General features: G+C 36.5%; 2 protein-coding genes across 10 annotated transcripts; both read left to right on the top strand.

The window, feature by feature from the left end:
- The first annotated feature begins 1309 nt into the window (after positions 1–1309).
- Positions 1310–2632, top strand: LOC114162230 (BRI1 kinase inhibitor 1-like). Its single transcript, XM_028046049.2, has one exon. It carries the CDS (start codon positions 1634–1636, stop codon positions 2513–2515), a length of 882 nt encoding a protein of 293 aa, XP_027901850.1. The 5' UTR covers positions 1310–1633; the 3' UTR covers positions 2516–2632.
- Positions 2633–5902: 3270 nt separating this feature from the next.
- On the top strand, positions 5903–13965 carry LOC114164390 (phosphatidate phosphatase PAH2-like). 9 transcript variants are annotated; one of them, XM_028049047.2, is made up of 12 exons: positions 5905–7485; positions 8057–8873; positions 9435–9868; positions 9978–10051; positions 10536–10620; positions 10969–11055; positions 11156–11228; positions 12052–12095; positions 12199–12285; positions 12422–12520; positions 12843–12982; positions 13468–13965. In XM_028049047.2, the coding sequence occupies exons 1-11, from the start codon at positions 6511–6513 to the stop codon at positions 12897–12899; spliced, it is 2832 nt and encodes a 943-aa protein (XP_027904848.1). In that variant the 5' UTR covers positions 5905–6510; the 3' UTR covers positions 12900–12982; positions 13468–13965. The 9 variants fall into 9 exon arrangements, with proteins under 9 accessions (XP_027904853.1, XP_027904849.1, XP_027904851.1 ...); XM_028049043.2 differs by having other exon boundaries at positions 5907–7485; positions 12199–12327; XM_028049046.2 differs by having other exon boundaries at positions 5912–7485; positions 8057–8849; positions 12199–12327.
- The last annotated feature ends 478 nt before the right edge of the window (positions 13966–14443 follow it).

The raw sequence follows: 14443 nt of genomic DNA, 5'->3' as shown, positions 1-14443 counted from the left end.
CATTGAATCTCTGGGTGGGTGCACACACATGCATGATGCATGCTAAGACGAAAACGTGATCCGTTTTCTCGGGGATTTTCTGAGAAAAGATGAAGTACTTTTTTTTTTCTCTGACAAGTTGAAACGAAAGAAATGAATTTGAGTGATCCTGAATGTGATCCAAAGTAAGGTAGGTTTTGTTGTTTTGGCTGAGAAAAAGGGTAGATATTGAATGGCTAATACGCAAAAGGATCTCTATGTTGTGGGATTGTGAAGGATTTGTTTTATACTATGGTATGCTGGGTTCTCTCTCTAATTATCTCAAAAAGAAAAAGACGAGAAATGTGGAATATAATATAAAATATAATGGTGAAAGTGGTGAGGATGGTTCAGTCGAACCAAATAATGGCTCCATGATTAAGATGTTGACCTTAACCATGAATACAAAATTCCTTTATGCTTGCTGCATGGACCACCACCGCATGCACGTGTGTGTGGGTCTGTCACCACCCCCACCACCTAACTATATATATCTCCTTTTATTTTTCTCGCCATTAATCAACTCATATATATGTATTTTACTATATACGAGTTTCATGTATATATATAAAAAATTGTTAGGTTTTTTCAGAGAATAGGATAGAGCAGTAGTCAATGTAGACTTACACGTAGATCATGGCCACACTTTCTTCCCTAAACGACATTGGAGCTTCTGTTTCTTTGAGCTTTCGTGTTCATCCATGAATCAATGAATGGATGAATGGGTGAACTGAATCATTCCCAACAGCTGGCGCTGATCGTGGCCTTCTCCAAATCTCTTTTTCAATTCAACAATTCCCATTTACTAATCTCATTATGCTTTAACATTCTTTCTTTTCTTTCTATGTAAAGAGTTAATTTTAACAAGTTTAGGAAAGTGTCACGGAAAAAGGTAGAAGATAAAGTATGGAAAAATTTGACTTCGTCGTACAAAATTCTTTTTGGGTGTGTTTCAAGATTCAACCGTGCACCGTCTAGCTCTAGCCTCCTAAACTACTGGCGTGACGGAAAAATGTATGAAAAAGAATTTCAAAGTATTAATATAACAGAGGATAACACTAAAATACCCTGTGAACCTTCGCACTAATGGAAAAAAAAAATGTCGAAAATTTGTTGAGTGAAATCCGCCATGCCAATCCCATCTTCCTTTGGTGGCCAAATTTGGATGTTTGTGATCTCATTCCCAAAACCAGCACAACAATTGCTGTTGGAAGTGATAGGGACCCAACATTACGCAGCACTAACCATTTTGACACACCACAAAACACATCTCATCTCATAAAACGCGAGAAAAATATGCATCCATTATTGATAATATGCTTGTTAATCATCACACGTAAATAATACGCATACACACAGAGTTGGTGTCTTACGAAAAAGTTTTAAAACAAGACACACCGAGTCCAACAGTGCTTTGACAAAGACTCTCTCTTTCTTTCCATGTTTTTCGGTTCCCTTATCCCTCATAAAGCTTTGTTAACATCCATACAACAAAGAAAAGATCACACCACCTTTTTCTCCATCTCTCTCTCTATTTCTACCAAAAAGAAAAGATCACAGACCGAGAATTCCCCACACAAACTTGTTAGTCTTCAAGACAACCTCAACTGTAATAATGGAAACACATCATCAACCCCAAAAGAACACAGAAAACGATGTGCAAAAGAAAACTGAAGAAGGAGTCCCCAAGGCAGCTTCACCATCCTCTTCCCCTTCTCATGAGTTCTCCTTTACAATCTCTCTCCACTCTTCTAACGCCACAATCCTTGACAAATCCAAAACCCCACCTTCTCTTGCTGTTGATTTATCTCCTGCTGATGACATTTTCTTCCACGGTCACTTGCTTCCCTTACACCTCTTATCTCACTTCTCTTCTTCTCCTCGTTTTTCCACCAACTCCGTCGACAGTTTCACTCTCCCCATCAGAGACTTCTTAGAAGACGAAAAACGTGCCAGCTGCAACACCAGCACCAGGAGCAACATCACCATAGACAGCATTACCAGCTCCAACAACAAAGAAAACCACAACAATAGAGTCACAAAGGAAGAAACCAAGTCCAAGCCTGGTTTCTCATTGTTTGGGTCATCTAAAGGGCGTAAAGGGTGTCCGGTTAGAGACAAAGAAGATAAAGAGAATAGTAAGCAGAAGAAGAAACTCGGGTATGATGTGATGCATGCACTGAAGAAGTACTTGAGAATGGTGCAGCCACTGGTGCTTTTCAGAGGGAAAAGAGAAAAGGTACAGTTCCATGGACAGGCTTATTCTCATTCAGGGAATTTGATTCGGAAAACCAAACCCGAATTGAGAGGGAGAAGAGGTGAGTTTTCAGCACCGGCTTCTATGAGAACTTCTCCATCAAACAGCGGTCTTCTCCTTGCAACCGCTAATCTTCCTCCTTCCAATGACAGCACCATGGAAGAGTTGCAAGCAGCCATTCAAGCTGCAATTGCTCACTGCAAAAATTCTATTGCAAAAGAAGAGAAGCTCAATTGCTGATACGCACTGGTAGAAAATATTTTTGTTACTAGTTTTGCTTATTATTGTCGTAGCTTTGGTGTTTTATAGTATTTTAGTAATGTTAAATCTACGCCAGAAGATTGTTACACTACGTAATTCTTGGTTTCTAACGTTATCGGGTTGAAATTTATTTTTTAAAACAATATATATGTTGATTAACTAATAAACATTGATGATCGAAATATAATTAACAAACTGGTAAATGTAAGTCTGGTGTGGCTTTTTAGATGTGGATAATATTTTCGTATTTTATTTCCACACACACCAAAAAAAATAGTATTTTACCACTGCATTTTTGGGTGCAGAAAAATTTATGCGCCATTATGGGAGTTTGACAAGAAGGGCAAGTGTAAAAAGTATATAAGTCAGAGAAGATTGATGATTTCTGTCTCGTAGCGAATAGTATCTCATAAAATTCTGAAAACTCTGCAACCGAGTCTTTTTCCATGATGAGGTGATTGAAACAATTGTCGCTCTGCATAGGGCCTCTCCTCATGAAAATGGTGAAGAGTTGGAATTTTCTAAGTAAAATCTTAAGTTGGAGTGTCGTAATCATGAGAAGAAAAAAAATTGACAACAGATAACTTTACTCTACTGCATTGTTTTTTCATCCAAATCAGTTGCTGTTAAATTAGTCAAAATTCGAGGTAATAAAAATTGCATTGAGCTACACTAATCCATAGAATGGGATAAGAAGGGATATACACTAATACTATACACATACAGAACAAAAATGTTTATGATTTTTTAAAATAAGACTCTGATCTCTATACATGGGAATTCTCAGTTCTGACATCTCAATGATGAGCACGCATGTAGTAGCTAGAGACGCGTCAGAAAACTTCAAGTCTAAACTGCCTATGTTCTCTGACATTCTCCTCGTAGATGATCTGCAATGACGAGAGGTTTTGTGTATCTGTTATTTTTTATGTGTATTTTTTTTTTTCATTTCCTAATGTGTGGTTATTTTTGTTTTGTTAAACTTTTCTAAAAACAAGGCGAATCGAAATGTATTTTGGGAGACGAAGTACTAGATTCCCTGCCAAACAATGCGCTCTACGTTGTCACAATCATGTCCCCATTGTAAGAACTAAGAAAGACTGTATTCAAGGAACCACGAAGGTGAAGTAACAACTGTCACTGACTTATACGTACGTAAAGGGTGGGACATGTTCTTTACAGGCTTAACAGTTACGAAAGCGCAACGTAAACCAACCAAGCCCTATAGTCAGAACAAGGAGAGAATCAAAACATTATGCGATTATACTATAGTTTCAAATTTAACTACTTAAAAACACTCCTCTTTTCTTGGCATCAAATCATAAAGTCAAAAAGGTCAAATCACCTTTTTGTAGCCCCTACACATGAAGGCAATGAATGAAATCAAAAAGGCAGTGGGGGGGGGTAGGAGGATTATTTTATCATAATAATGCATTAAAAATCAAAAATCAATGAACGGTGGTGAATGTGGATAGGGATGGCATGGCCACAGAAGCATCAAGGGGGTGTAAAGTTTCAAGTACAACAATTATATGAAGGTTATATATAATGCAGGGAAAATATAAATATATAAATATATAAATATATATATTCCCCACATGTAAATATAAGTTGAGACAGTAGTGATGAAAGTTATGAAGGTCTTGCGAAGAATTAATGATAAACATAATGATGAGCTTTGGTATACTATGAAAGTAGGGTTACAATTTACAAAATGTTCTCTTTATGAAGAGGACCACCATCTGCGATCGCTGTTGTACTATGACTCGAATTGAAACAAAATCCCATTCTATATGCAAAGTGCATGTGCTGTGTTTGACCATTCCACTTTACTAAGGTGGAATAGGGGCATGCTGTACCGTTCGTGTATCCGGTAATAATATTTACGATAACTTTGATAACTTTTCTTTCTGTGCGTTGCACATCGGAACGCACACATTATCAATAAAATAACTTTCTGCATCACATTCGCACGTTTAAAATTCACTCTATTTTCATCATGAGATAACATCCTTAAAAGGCAATTACTTAAACTTTCCTTGATCTCTAGACTAGGTGACACTGTTAAATACACCGGAGACTCAATTTTTAATTTTCAATGATATACGTACAATTTAATTTACTCCAATTAAATTGCAACTTTTTGTTTCAGGAATGAAAATAAGGAAATAAGAAAAGAAAATTGTCTCTAAATGATCCAATCCCACTAAGCCCACGAACACATTCAGGACCACTCGATCTGTTCTTGAAAATGACACATCATGCCATTTTTTTCTATATGTATTTAATTTAATTGTAATGGGCTGAAATTACAGTTTGTTCATGAAATTGGGTCAAAAAACAAATGGATCAAAAGCCCAAGATCAAAACAATTTCCCTGTGCAAACAGAGAAACTATACTGTAGGTATTCCAGAATGATTATAGTACCGAATAATTTATATATAACACATAATTAAGTGTTTGTTTGTAGTATAGTTCTCACTCATGAGCTTAATCACCAAAGCAAAAAACAGAATAAGTTTTTGGACGATTAGAATTCAGGAAATTAACTGCACATATAGAGATATGATAATGGAATGCTCCACCATAATGGAGGCATGAACTGGTGTGATAATCCAGATTTTGACGCTCAACTGGGTTTGAATCGAAGAAAACGAACACAGTGGTGCAAGTCGAAGAACATGTGAAGGTGATTCAAAATGGTCCCACAGATTGAAGATATACGTAGATATGGAAAGTCCCGAGTGTATGTGCTTGTATCGATTTGAAAGAAGAATAACCGGCGCAGCCATCCACACAAAAGTTTGAGTTCCGTGTGGTCCCTTCCTTTTCCAAACAAAACAACAACCTAACATTACTGGGTTATTGTTGTTCATTACTCATGACATGACGCATGTCAGAATCATTATCAGAGTTCGCTCTTATACCACCTTTCACACTGGTCCTCCAGACAAGACAACCATATTAGGCATATCATTGGAAAGTGACGGTGTCTAAATTCTTTTTTTTTTTTAATAATGGAAATTGATAATAATCTTCAATTCATTATATATTCATATAAAAAAAACTTAACCTTTATAGAACATTTTTGGATTTTGGATTTTTTTTTTTACCATTTGTAATATCCCTTGTAAAGCATTCTCCGCGTCTAACAAACACACAGATACAATTATCTGTGAATCAAGTTTGTTGAAGTTTGTTGATGAAAATGACAAGTCAAATACTTTAATGAAATGAACTGTCAGATTTTATTAAATTAGTGTTTATTAAATTCGTCATTTCTTAAATGTTCTTTATCTTATAGATTATCGATACATATATGTATACATATGACATGACATATCTATAATTTTGGTCGAAAACTAAATTAGTTAAAAATAGCTTTATGTTATGATTAATGGTAATTATCTTAAAAGTGACATTATAGTGATTTGCGATTAAATTAGGTTGCTTACACTAGGAAGACAATGGCGTGTCCGCGGAGGGTTTGTAGAAAGTGTTATGATAGAAAAGATGAGTTTAGGTTTGTGAATTGATAATTTGTGAGTGAGATGGCGAGGATGAAGAAGCGTGAAGGAGGAAGCATGAATTGATGGATCGAACGGTGAGAAACAACCCACGAATCAAAAAGCGGGCCCCACATTCCCCACCAACGACCTCTTCCTCCCGCCGCGACACACTCTTCCCCCCATCGCCAAATTCAACCACTTCTCTTCTCCAGTTTACGCGTTACACTGCACCCTCCGTTCACAGTTTTAATCGTTATTCTCCTCGGAAAACAAACCCAATTTCCTTTAGTTCACGCTTACCGAGAATTTTGCGATCCCCCTAAAATCCCTCCTCATTGATTAATTATGATCGTAATTCAATCATGTAATCCAATCCGTGTGTTGTGTTTTGCTGTTATTTCTGAGATTTGAGTGTTGCGAAAGCGATATTGGATTTATGATAAGGGGTGGAATAATCGGGGAGGATGCAAACGGTGGGGAGAATACTGAGTCAGGGCGTGTATACCGTTTCGGGGCCGTTTCATCCGTTCGGAGGCGCCGTCGATATTGTGGTGGTGGAACAAAAAGATGGCAGTTTCAAGTCCTCGCCCTGGTACGTTCGATTCGGCAAATTCCAGGGGGTTTTGAAGTCGAGGGAAAAGGTGGTTGATATCTGTGTCAACGGGGTGCCGGCTGGTTTCCAAATGCATCTCGATCATAAGGGGGAAGCTTACTTTCTCAGGGAAGTCGTTGCACAAGAAGAAGACAATTTGATACTTCCGCCTTCTCCTGTCAATGATAAAGATGATTACTCTCGCAGGTCTAAGAGTTGCGATTATGATGGAGAGGGTGCGGTAAAGACTACTTCTCGCCGTTCAAGAATACTTGGCTTTGTGTTTGGGAGAAGGTCTTTGAAGCAGAGAGAGGGTAATGGTGAAGCGATTGGGAGCAGGGTGGGTTCGTTGGAGCGTGCTGAGATTGCAGCTAACTTGTTAGACCTCAAGTGGTCCACTAATCTCTCCGGGGAACAAGGGCAAAAGGTTCTTGCTAACTCGTCTGGGGACGGTAACGTGGTCGTGGAAGACGATGAGTTGAAAGAGGAAGCTTGTTTTGCTCGTGAGTGTGACTTGAATGGGAAGGAAGTTGTGTATGATATTGCAGAGTCTGACGTGCAAGTTGCGTGCGTGAAGGTGAAGTTTGTGGAAAAGGAATTGAATGGAGAAGTTTCTGGGGTGAGCGCTGTTGATGCATCGGGTGATAATAGTAACGATATTTCCAAAAACGATGTTTCAGCAGATGGGGTTTGCCGTGAAACACCAGAGACCTCCAAGTTGGGCGTGTCGTGTTCTAGTGAGCAAGCTCAAGAGGTGATGTACCTTGCTGGCGCAGAAGAATGTGAAGAAGTCCGCGTCCATGTCCATGATGAAGTCTTGCATCGTACCACTGTACTGCTATCTGAGGTAATTTCGTAAATTCAAGGACAAGTAGTCTTCACCTGTAGTTTTGGCCCGAGGAAGACAGAAATAAATAGTACCTTAGCAGTTGAGTTCTCCTATCAAAACTAGCAATAGGAAATATAACACTGGTTACCGAGAGGCCGATTTTAGCTACTTTAGATGAGATGGATGGCTGCATTGAAAATCAGAAGGAATGACTGGGATAAAATTTAACCCTTGGCCCATTTTTATTGGAGAACATTTAACATTAGTATTTATGATACTATATTTAAGTTTTGCCCAATAATAAATGGTACTAAATCTTTTATGGAACTTTTACATGTCAACTCGAATAACTGAAGAGTCATTCTCAATCCTCAAAATACTTCTACTAATCTCCCTACTTACCATACACAAAAAGTATTGTAATTTTTTTGTTATTAGATTAAATGCATTTACTTTTTCATTTAATACTTTCTTTCTTACAAAGGTTTTTGTTGAAGCATATACGAATACGACTGTAGCATAGCTCATAATTAAATCTAGCAAACATTTAATCTGTTTTCGTTAAACTCACACGAAAGTTGTCCTTTAGGGTACAGAAGCTGTGGAAGTTATTGAGAAGACTGATCTTGGGATGCCAGTACTGGGGATCTCTGAGTTCCATTCTGGGGTTAAGCAAATTGATTGTTTGGATTCTGGTGATATTATGTATAATGAGGTGGATATTGAAGAGCAATCGGTATCTACAACATCTCAAACTGTCAAAATTAGCGTAGGACATTTTTCAGGTGAGAAAGTTGAGCCCAATTGTGTTATCAAACCTTCCAGCTACAGCACTCCGGACGACAAAGCCATAAGCGAGAATATGAAGGACAAGGACTCCTTCAGCTCATTATCGACTCCTCTGGACCCTGTTGATGATTGTTTACCTAGAAAAGCATCAAGGAGATCACCATCACAAAGTTCAGAGGATGAAAGATTCCTTTTCAGTGACCTTGATGAAAGTGCAATCAATGATCGACCCGAGAGAACACCCGTCCCTGAACATTTAGATAACGAAGATCACGTTTCTTATGAGAATGACACCGAAAAGTTAACAGCAATATCCAGTCCCATAGTCATTCCTAGAAATGAAGCTGCTGGAGAGAAATTTGGGCAACATTCGGGATCCTTGCCTAACTTTTCTTCTGGAACTGACATTATGAATCAACATGATGCCCGTTACCCTTTAAGTCAATCACTGGAATCAAGATCAAAATCCTTGCCATGTGCATTCCCTCCAAAAGATGATTTAGAATGTCCAAAACCTGATGAAGACAAAGGAAACCACCTAACACACGAGGAGTCAGGTGCCAAGGATTGTCATGATTCTGGGGAAATCAAAGGTACAACTCTGAAGCTTCCCCTTGGTAAGAGGCCTTATATAAGTCGCCTTTCAACTAAATGGAAAACAATCCGTGTCTTGAGGTTATATTTCATCCTCTTCTGATAGTGTACTGAACATTCTGTTTTTATGGAATGATAATTGTTAAACATTTTATAGCAACAAGTTATAATTTCGCTAAAGATTCAGATGGGACTCTGTATTTTGAGCAATAGTTTAGTTTGAGTAGACTTGTATTTATAACAGCAACATGGCGGGTTTTGCCATTGTTGTAGCTTTGAAAATAAACACTAAGCTGTAACCTGTAGGTAGTTACTATACTGATTAATCATTTATGCAAAAACAGTCTCTGTAAACACTTGTTGTATGAAGAGATGGAATCTGACTGTATTTCTAAAGCATTCAATTCTGAATACCTGGTTGGTAAATAAGTTTACTTCTCTGTACCCTGAGGTACGATAGGTTTCTATTAAGATTGGTTATCATTATTTTTCATAGGATCTAGGTATGGTGTATTTTGAATGTTTATATGTATTTGAGCTGAAAGGAATGATACCAGCTGACCAAGTTGAGAAAAATCATACAGGAGATGATCCATCAACACAGAACACTTCCCCTGCGGGAAACTGGAGACTTTGGCCTTTCTCCTTGAGGAGAGCAGGATCTAAAGATTCTATATTGCCGCCTTCTCTAAGTGATGCCAAAAACACTACCGATGGTAATTCTCTGGAGAAAACGATTAGCACAGATATGAACAAAGATAAACCCAAACCTAAAGCAGGATCTAAAGATTCTATATTGCCGCCTTCTCTAAGTGATGTCAAAAACACTACTGATGGTAATTCTCTAGAGAATACGATTAGCACAGTTATGGACAAAGATAAACCCAAACCCAATTTTAAAAAAATAAAGGTTAGGGAAACAACTCCAACTTCTGAACAGGTAGCCTCCTTGAATCTGAAGGATGGGATGAATACTGTAACCTTCACTTTCTCTACAGCTGTGCTGGGGAATCAGCAGGTCAATAATCATGGTTTTCTATAATTTCATTTCAAGAAAATGACGCTTACTTCACGTTTGAAATATCTCGTTTACTGTTAATTTCTTATATTTCAACTCTAACCGGCAGGTCGATGCTCGAATATATCTGTGGAAATGGAACACTCGCATAGTGATCTCTGATGTAGATGGTACAATTACAAGGTGAGAGTATACATATTTGCCATTCACTTGGGGAAGTCAGATGATCGAGCCAGAAAACCTAGGCTGGCCAGTTGCCACTGGAACTTCCCCATTGGATCTAAATATTTTAAGATAAAGATCCTTGTTTGCTCCGTCTAGTCATGATTATTTATTCTAAAGTTGGGAGGTATAATTAGTTTTACAACTATGGTTAGACCTTCAAAGTTTACGGATTATAATTAGTTTCACAAGTTGAGATGATAAGTATGGGTTAGTATATTTAAGAAAGTTGGTTGTTATTGGAATGCCAAGTACATTATGAGTAGAGCATAAGGAAGTAAAACAAGATGGACAACAGAAACAAATAGAAAATGCTTGAATCGCTAGGACTTTTGGCATCCTGATATGCTTTTCACATGTTCTGCTTCTCTTCTGTTGTTGTTTTTGAAAGATCTAACCCTGTAGTTTGTCAATTGTAATTTCTGTCTTGTTTCATGTCATTCAGGTCGGATGTTCTTGGTCAGTTCATGCCTTTGGTTGGTATTGATTGGTCACAGACAGGTGTTGCACATTTATACTCCGCTATTAAGGTTTGTTTATCTTGGCCATGTGGTTATTTAGATGTTTTGAGACTGCTACAATGTCATATATTGTGGTTATATCCTCTAATATAGTGATTATATTATACATAATTACGTATGGGCAGTTTTTAGGTAGGGATTAGGTATGCTCAAAACAAACAATTGGTTGTTTTATCTGTTAAATGCAATTGCTTACTTTTATTTTAAAAGTTTTATTAATACTGATATGATTAATTTTCTGAGGAGTTTAATAATGGGAACTGTAAATTGCCTTGCTCATAATAACTATGTTTTGATCTCTTTTCACCTTGTTTGGCGTCTTTCATGGTCTTTTCCTTGTCAATTTCACATATACAGGAGAATGGTTACCAACTTCTTTTTCTTAGTGCTCGTTCAATTTCTCAGGCCTATCTCACACGACAATTCCTAGTTAATCTTAAACAGGTCATGTATAAATATAGAATCTTTTTCCAATCCAGTTGGACAACAAAATTTGGAAGGAGAGAAATTCATTTACATTTTCATATTTATTTTATAATTGCAGGATGGAAAAGTTTTACCAGATGGTCCTGTTGTTATTTCTCCTGATGGACTTTTTCCTTCTCTATATCGGGAAGGTAACGTCTCTTTCTTCTCTGCTGCTTCGTATTGTTCCTATTCTTCCAAGTGGTACAACATTTTTGTATGAATGTTGATTGTCTTGACGATACTTGAACTTTGATTTCACGGACAGAACAGCATTAAGAAAACAGGGTAATTAAACTTGTTCAAGAAGTTGTTTCTGAACAATCTAACACTTCACTGGGTCTTCTGTAAATTTCCCAACTAACCGTACTGATTAAACCTAGCGTAGAGAATCTAGTGCAAATAAATAAAAAATTCTTGTTTAATGTCTTCTTGAAGTTGTAAGTTGAAATTCAAGTAATTTAGCTAGCGAACTAGCGGATTCGGCAAAATAGCCGGAAATGGAAATCTGGAGGCTGGACTCTCTTGTGCGCTGTTTTTTCCTTAAATAATAGATGGCCTTTGAATGATAGGGTTATGGTATAGTATTGTACTAGGAACCTCTTCGAATATTATAAATGGGGACAATTGAATAAAACGACAACATTCCACTTAGGTTCCCTTAGATAATATATATGAAGACACAAGCACTCTGCATGCCATAAATGAAAATGTTTTGGATTTTTCTATGGCTTGAGTCTGATTTTTTTATTCTAGACCGTGTAAGAAACTACCATGTAGAAGTGTGACCGATATATTTAGGACTCTTGCGATTTTTTATGTTTTCTTATAACTTTTGGCCAATTAATTTGATGAATGAATGAGTATAAGGATTCATCAAAGTTCAAGGCTGCATGTGAAATGTCCGGGCCTTGTCAATATAATTCTGGTCTAAGACAATCATTTTCTTTTCTTTTTTTTTTCTCTCTTTTCCAGTTATTAGGAGGGTTCCCCACGAATTCAAAATTGCATGCTTAGAGGTTAGTTTCGCACAACAACATATTAAATTAACATACTCTAATATATTTCAACCTCGTCATTCACAATGTTATTAAAAGTCAATTTGAATTTTTATGTCATCAGGTCATCAAGGATCTTTTTCCTTCTGATTGCAATCCTTTCTATGCTGGTTTTGGTAATAGGGATACGGATGAAATCAGCTACCTTAAGGTTGGAATTCCCTTGGGAAAAATCTTCATAATTAATCCCAGGGTAAATAATTGCATTTTTTTTAATTTAAAATATTTGCTAGAAGTTTCTTTAATGTTCTTAGATTGTCAAACTTTTCTTATTTTTAATTTCACAGGGAGAGGTTGTTGTAAACCGTCGCGTTGACTCAAAATCATATGCTTCTCTGCATGCTCTCGTGAATGGGATATTCCCTCCTACGAACTCCTCTGAACAGGTTTAATCTTGAAGAAGCTTTATCTTTTAATTTTCTTATCCATACTGTCAGCCTTGGGGATTGGTATTCTGATTGGAAAATTTAAAATTCAACGCAAATCATGTCGAGTGTTGTGTGAGAGAGCTGGGATGGACCTTTTTTTATTTTGCTACTGTGTGATTTAAATCTTTGTTACATTATTTTGCTTGAATGTAAATTTCGTTCTATTAAAGGTTTCTTTGAAAAGCTGCATGTTGTAAATTGCTTTTTGTCAATCTTTTTTCTGAACCTTGTTTGCAGTAAATTGCTTTTTGCCAATCTTTTTTCTGAACCTTGTTTGCAGGAGGACTTTAACAATTGGAATTTTTGGAAATTACCACCTCCTGCTATAGATATTTGAAAGGTCCCCGTGGATTTTTTTGGCTCAATTATGATGGTCTGATACGGATGGGCGCAGGCTGTGCCGCTCCAAGAATTATACGGGTAAATTTATCAGCTCTAAGTAACTACTCAGACTAGGATTAGGTTTTAGTAATTAAATACTTGATATATTTTGCATAGTTTTAACACAAGTGTTTGCTTTATTTTAATCAGAAACTTCACAGGGATATCTTTATAGGATAAAGATAGTTTAACTCACCTTTTTTGACTCTTTTTTAACCCACTCCTTCAATCACCATTAAATTATTTATTTTGATTCTTTCAAATGATGTGATGTGATGATCTAATGGAGATTGAAGTGGTGGGTTAAAAATAGGTAAAAAAAAACAAGTTAAAGTATCATTGTCCATCTTTATGTTTGTTCTAGTATAATATGTTCAATATTTCCTCTGGAACTGAAGTATTGAAGATATTAATTTGACTGATTTTATGGTATGCATGTATGTTTATTGTAGTGTATGTTTTCACCATTCCATGAGTTCAATCGTGCATGCTACTTCATTGTTTTAGTTTTTTTGCTAATACAGGTTATATATATGTGTATCTGAGGCCAACAAGAACCACCATATTCTGTTGTTGACATGTACTCTGAATTGATTGATTGGAATTGGAACTCATAATTTGGTGGATGGAACTCTTATGAAAGAGAGGAATGGAGCTTCTTCCCTGTTTGATGATGCTGCGAGATCAAATCCATTTTTGCCATTGGTTAGTTATGATATTAACCCATGGCCACTTAACTCATGGAATCCCACAAATGATATCATTTATTGATTATAGATAGATTAGTGCATAGTTAAGTCCTTTTCCTTTGATTGCATAACGTGCATATGTATGTAACTGTAGTTGAGTTATGCTTCTTCAGTTTTATTATTCTAACGTATAGAAAAAGTTTATGCTTGTTTTCATTCGTTGTTGTTTTTCCTTTCCCAAAGGGATATATTAGCACACTAACACTAGATACAGTTATTTGACACCTCTCATTTCTCTTGGTGCCAGATCAGATCTCATCACATTATTACTTCTCTCGTATTTCTTTTTCTCTAAAAGGTGTAGATTTAGCATTGGATGCTCACCAAACATTATTCCTTACTTTTATGTTTCAGTCTTCTACTCGTGTAAGTTTTCCGAATTTAGTGCAACTTCCTTTATAAAATGTTTTTTATATGTTGAGACAGACACTTATATATCACACAATCATTTGACACACTCTATTACTCTTTGCATTTCTCTCTTCTTTTCATCTGTCACTTATCTCAAGGTGCTCAACAACCATCTTCCTTCATCTGTATCCTGAAATTAAGATGAACTCACAGCGGCAAGAAATTACATATCAGATACTTTATGTATTTATATTACCAGAAAATTAAAGATGGACTGAAAAGTCTATTAAAAGAAATCATTTTAAATCCTGCTTATTACATAAATAATACTGAATGCTTTTAAGTTTTTACAAGTTATGTAATTATACATTTATTTCTAAAAAAATGTTTATATAATAAT

This window comes from Vigna unguiculata, chromosome 9 (assembly GCF_037176805.1).
Source record: "Vigna unguiculata cultivar grain cowpea cultivar isolate G323 ecotype 2 chromosome 9, ASM3717680v1, whole genome shotgun sequence".
Lineage (NCBI taxonomy): Eukaryota > Viridiplantae > Streptophyta > Magnoliopsida > Fabales > Fabaceae > Vigna > Vigna unguiculata.
This window is presented reverse-complemented; position numbering and strand designations above follow the sequence as displayed.

What these genes read in the sequence shown, in the direction of transcription:
- LOC114162230 (XM_028046049.2), top strand. Translation starts at nt 1,634, where the DNA reads ATGGAAACACATCATCAACCCCAAAAGAACACAGAAAACGATGTGCAA.
- LOC114164390 (XM_028049043.2), top strand. Translation starts at nt 6,511, where the DNA reads ATGCAAACGGTGGGGAGAATACTGAGTCAGGGCGTGTATACCGTTTCG. An exon ending in CCACTGTACTGCTATCTGAG is followed by an intron (nt 7,486 to 8,056) that starts GTAATTTCGTAA and finishes GTTGTCCTTTAG; the next exon opens with GGTACAGAAGCTGTGGAAGT. An exon ending in TCCTTCTCTATATCGGGAAG is followed by an intron (nt 11,229 to 12,051) that starts GTAACGTCTCTT and finishes TCTCTTTTCCAG; the next exon opens with TTATTAGGAGGGTTCCCCAC.